The sequence below is a fragment of the Furipterus horrens genome, unplaced genomic scaffold, assembly GCF_987537825.1.
Source record: "Furipterus horrens unplaced genomic scaffold, mFurHor1.1.pri manual_scaffold_9, whole genome shotgun sequence".
Classification (NCBI taxonomy): Eukaryota; Metazoa; Chordata; class Mammalia; order Chiroptera; family Furipteridae; genus Furipterus; species Furipterus horrens.
Genome location: NW_028327179.1, coordinates 53069492 through 53075194, shown reverse-complemented (window position 1 = coordinate 53075194; position 5703 = coordinate 53069492). Strand labels below are relative to the sequence as shown.

Below are 5703 nucleotides of genomic sequence, written 5' to 3'. Positions count from 1 at the left end.
TGGATGAACCTAGAGAGTATTATGCTAAGTGAAATAAGTCAGACAGAGAAAGACAACAAATATCATATGAATCCACTTACTTGTGGATTCTAAACAACAAAACAAAAAACAAATAAAACACTTATATATACAGAGAATAAATTGATTATTGCCATATGGGAGAGGGGTTGGGGAGCTGGGTAAGAAAGGGAAAGAGATTTAGAAGTACAAATTGGCAGTTACATAATAGGGAATGTCAAGTACAACATAGGAAATATAGTCAATAATATTGTAATAACTATGTATGGTGCCAGGTGAGTACTAAACTTATCAGGTGATCACCTTGTAAACTATGTAAATGTCCAACCACTGTGCCATATACCTAAAACTAATATTAAATGTCAACTTTAATTGAAATATTTTATTTTTTCAATAAAAATAAAGTTTACAGTGAAAGGGAGAAAAAACGGCGGCAGAGTAAGTAGCAGTGTTGTCTACTTGCTCCCATTGTGGCAGGACTTGGAGTACAAACACAAGCAGAGTGAGTGAGAGCAGCTTTCAGGGAGAGCAAACAGAGATAGGAGTGTGGGAACAGCGAGGGAGAGGGCAAAAACCGCAGCCTGCACCCTCCAAGTAAAGACGCCAGGCTTCCCACCCCAGTGCCTCTGTCACACCACAAAGGGTCAGCTGCTAACTGGCTCATTAGCAGGGATCTGCTTGGAAACTGCACTACCGCCCTAGGTTCCCTGACCAGTGACAACCAGGAGGGAGTCAGCAAGAAGGTTTGGTGAAAACAATCAGAGGCGCAGGAAGACACAGGCCATCCCTGACTGCCAGAGACTTATGATTTTTGGAGTACGTAGACTATTTTAAAAGAAAAACTGAGGCAGGATCCAGGACTTGGTAGGGTCTACTGGGCCAGAAAGACTGCACGGGCATGCGCACAAGGGCTCCAGAGGCCAACACAGAGGAAAGCTTAGGCAGGACCTGGAACTTAATAGGGTCTCCCAGGCTGGCAACCCAATGTGCATGCATAAAGGCACTGCCAAACAGAACATAAATTGGTGCTGCAGTTTGGAAGCCACGCAGAGACATTTTTGGAAGAAGAGCTGAACCTAGACCAGAGGCTTGGCAAGGACAAAGGGTGTGCACACCAGTTCACTGGCATACTAGCGCTACTAAACGAAAACAAAGAAAGCAGAGGGTCCCACAGGACCAGTCAGGGGACTGAACTCAATGTGGCTCGCAGTGGAGAGCTGCACCAGATCTCCTCACAGACAACCAGCCAGAAAGGAAGATATGAAACCCATGCAACTTTGACTGGGGGCAGATCCAGAAAGATAAGAAAGTGGTAAAAACCAGATATTACTAGGATGACTTCCACCGTGGTGTTCTTCGTGAGTTATTTTCTTGTCCTCCCAGTTTATGCATTTTAAGTCACTAGTTGTTATATTATAGTTTATTCCAAATATCATATGTTGCTCCTCCCTTGTATTACCCCACCTTAACATCTGATCTCCTCTTTTTACTTTGGTCTTAAATTCTATCTTCTCACCTACTACAACTAGTATCCATTCTTTCAGCTTAAATTTGAAAATTTTTTCTCTTAGCCTGATTTTCACTCCGCATTCTTAGTATACCTACCCCTCTATCATCTCAGATTCACTTCCCTTTCCTTTGGACATCTCTTAAACTTTTATTTCTTCCTTTTTTCCCTCTTATTCCCATTCCACTTATATCAATAATAGACCAAAAGTTGTCCATAGTACTGGGGAAAATCTCTTTCTTTAATCTATTTCCTAACTTCTCTTCCTCTTCTTCTTCTTCTCTATTTTTTTGTTTTGTTTATGTTCCCTCTCACACTAAATACATATCCTGTAACTTCTGTATAAACCTAATACTATACACTTCCATTCTTTTACTTCATTCTGCCTTCTCCCCTCCCTTTTACAACATATTATGTAAATTTTACTTACTATCTCACATTGCTTTGTCCCTACTCGCTACTATTATTAATCTTCCATGTTCCCTCTCAGAAATCATCTTTTTTTCAGTTAGCCAACCCTTATGTTTTTCCTATAGTAATATAGTCTTAATCTCTTTACATCTATATTAGTACTGGCTCATTTGCTGTTGATAGTGTGATTGTGGGTGAGGGATATTTTTGAGAGTGTGGATTTCTTGCCTGGGTTGTGTGTTTATGCTTTAACAGCATCTCCACAAAATAATTCAAGATGGGGTAGGCAGAGTGACTCTCAGCTAGCTAGCCAGAGGGAAGATCCCACCAAAAAACAACATAACAATAACCAAAACTGAAACACAACCAGACTGCCTAAATAAATGGCGTAAAGGTCATCCAAAGAGCATCAAACCCAGGAGATCAAAGTGACTACACCACTGGATCCTCTAGGCCTCCTATTACAGAAGGTCACACCACAAAAACAGGGAATCAAAAGAAACAAATCTAAGGGAGAAAAAAAGGAGAAGAAGACTCCCTAAAACAGTAATACAAAGAAACAGCCCCCAATGAAAGGAAAAGAGGAATCCCCAGAAAGAGTGCTGGATGAAACAGAGGCAAACAAACTATGAGACATGGAATTTAAATGAATGGTTATAAGAAACCTCAATGAACTCGACAAACTCAGAGAAAACTACAACAAACTCCAGGGGAAGTTCAGAGAACTACAGGGAAATTCAAGAGAACTCCAGGGAAACTACAAAGAACTCTAGGGCAACTACAGTGAACTCCAGAGAAGCTACAAGAAACTTACTTCGAACTACACCAGCATTAAAAAGGACATAGAAACTATCCATAAGACCCAGGAGGAAATGAAGAATACAATTTCTGAACTGAATAACAATAGAAGAAATAAAAAGCAGGCTAGAGGAAGCAGAGGATTAGACCAGAGAGCTGGAGGACAACATAGAAAAAAATTTCCACACAGTGCAACAAAATGAAAAAAAAAAAAAACTAAAAAAGAATGCAGAAGGTTTAAGAGAGCTACAGGACAACATGAAACGTAATAATATCCATATCATAGGGCTACCAGAGGGAGAAGAAGGTGAGCAAGGTTTAGAAAACTTGTTTGAAAAGGTAATGACAAAAAACTTCCCTGACTTGAGGAGAGAAAAAGTCACACAAGTCCAAGAAGCACAAAGGGTCCCAATCAAAATAAACCCAAAGGTCCACTCCAAGACACATCATAATTAAAATGGCAATATTCAAAGACAAAAAGAGAATCCTGAAGGCAGCAAGAGAGAAACAGCAAATAACATACAAGGGAGCTCTAATAAGGCTATCAGCGGATTTCTCAACAGAAACACTACAAGCCAGAAGGGAATGGCTAAAAATATTTCAAGCAATGAAAAACAAAGGCCTACAACCAAGACTACTTTACCCAGCAAGGCTCTCATTCAAAATGGAAGGTGAAATAAGGAGTTTCCCAGACAAAAGAAAGCCAGCAGAATACCTTTCCATCAAACCAGCACTGCAAGAGATGCTAAAGGGACTGCTTTAAGAGAGGAAGAAAAAGAGAGAAAGAGAGAGAAGAACTCAGGTACAAAGGGAAGAAAATCACAATAAATAAGTACCTATCAAGGACTAGCCCTCTATATGAGGTTGGGGAGCGGCTGAGTTGGCCTTTTCCACCTGCTTCCCCCACCCCTAGAGTGCCGTTCAGGCTGCAATGCACTCTCTAGAGTTCTGGGCTCCTGCTCAGCCAGCGCCGCTGTCGTATTCTTCCAGCTGCCATCATGATCAACTACTGGGACCTGATTAGCCATGATGAGATGTTCTCCCATATCTACAAGAGCCGGGAAGTCGCAGACGGGCTGTGTTTGGAGGTAGAGGGGAAGATGGTCAGTAGGACAGAGGGTAATATTGATGATTCAGTTATTGGTGGAAATGCTTCTACTGAAGGCCCCGAAGGTGAAGGAACAGAAAGCACAGTAATCACTGGTGTTGATATTGTTATGAACTATCATTTGCAGGAAACCAGCTTCACAAAAGAAGCCTACAAGAAGTACATCAAAGATTACATGAAATCAATCAAAGGGAAACTTGAAGAACAGAGACCACAAAGAGTAAAGCCTTTTATGACAGGGGCTGCAGAACACATCAAGCACACCCTTGCTAATTTCAAAAACTACCAGTTCTTTTTTGGTGAAAACATGAATCCAGATGGCATGGTTGCTCTGCTGGACTACCGTGAGGATGGTGTGACCCCATATATGATTTTCTTTAAGGATGGTTTAGAAAGGAAAAATGTTAACAAATTGGCAATCTGAATCTATCACCTGTCATCATAACTGGCTGCTTTTCATCCACACACCAGGACTTGGACAAATGGGACTGATGTTATCTTGAGCTCTTCATTTATTTTGACCTTGATTTATTTGGAGTGGAGGCATTGTTTTTAAGAAAAAAACATGTCATGTAGGTTGTCTAAAAATAAAATGCATTTAAACTTAAAAAAAAAAGTACCTATCAATAATAACCATAAATGTAAATGGATTAAATACTCCAATAAAAAGGCATAGGGTAGCTGAATGGATAAGAAAACATGACTCACATATATGCTGTCTACAAGAGACCCACCTCAGAACAAAAGATCTACACAGACTGAAAATGAAGAGATAGAAAAAAGTATTTCAAGCAAACAAAAATTTTTAAAAATCTGGCATAGCAATACTTATATCAGACAAAAGAGATTTCACAGCAAAGGCCATAAAAAGGAAGAACATTTCATAATACTTAAGGAAACAATCCATCAAGAAGATATAACTCTGGTAAACATATATGCACCCAACATAGGAGCACCCAAATATATAAGGAAAATCTTGGAAGACTACAGAAGGATATCAACAGCAACATACTCATAGTAGGAGACTTTAACAACCCATTGTCAACAATGGACAGATCTCTGAAGCAAAGAAACACCAAGGATATTGAGACATTGAACAACACTCTAGAAAAAATGGACTTAATTGATATATATATATAGAACTTTTCACCTCAGAGAAGCAAAATATACATTCTTTGCAAATGCACACGGGACATTTTCAAAGATAGAGCACATGGTAGGACACAAAACAAGCCTCAACAAATTCAAGAAAATTGAAATTATATCAAGCATCTTCTCAGATCAGAATGCCTTGAAATTAGAAATCAACCTAAGGGAAAAACTCAAAAACATTCAAATTCATGATGAATGAATAACATGCTATTAAATAATGAATGGATTAACAATGACATCAAGGAAGAAATCAAGAAATTTCTGGAAACAAATGATAATGAACACACAACAGCCCAAAACCTATGGGACACAGCGAAGGCAGTCCTGAGAGAGAAGTTCATAGCAATACGGGCCTACCTAAAAAAGACAGAAGAATCTCAAGTGAACAACCTAAACCAAAGCTACAAAAACTAGAGTAAGAAACAATTCAAAAGATCAATAAATCCACAGGTCGTTCTTTGAAAAGATAACAAAATCAACAAGCCTTTAACCAGGCTCATCAACAAAAAAGAGAGAAGATACAATAAATAAAATCAGAAACAAAAGAGGAGAAATCATAACCAATACTACAGAAACACAAAGGTTTGTAAGAATTACTACGAATGCCTATATGACAAGAGATTTAACAACCAGGATGAAACGGACAAAATTCTGGAAATGTATAATCCTCTAAAGCTGAATCAAGAAGCAGCAGAAAGTCTTAATAGAC

The 5703-nt window shown here is 39.0% G+C and overlaps 1 protein-coding gene across 1 annotated transcript; it reads left to right on the top strand.

Moving 5' to 3' along the window:
* The first annotated feature begins 3732 nt into the window (after positions 1 to 3732).
* Positions 3733 to 4452, top strand: LOC150001759 (translationally-controlled tumor protein-like). Its single transcript, XM_090286746.1, has one exon. It carries the CDS (start codon positions 3733 to 3735, stop codon positions 4264 to 4266), a length of 534 nt encoding a protein of 177 aa, XP_090142872.1. The 3' UTR covers positions 4267 to 4452.
* The last annotated feature ends 1251 nt before the right edge of the window (positions 4453 to 5703 follow it).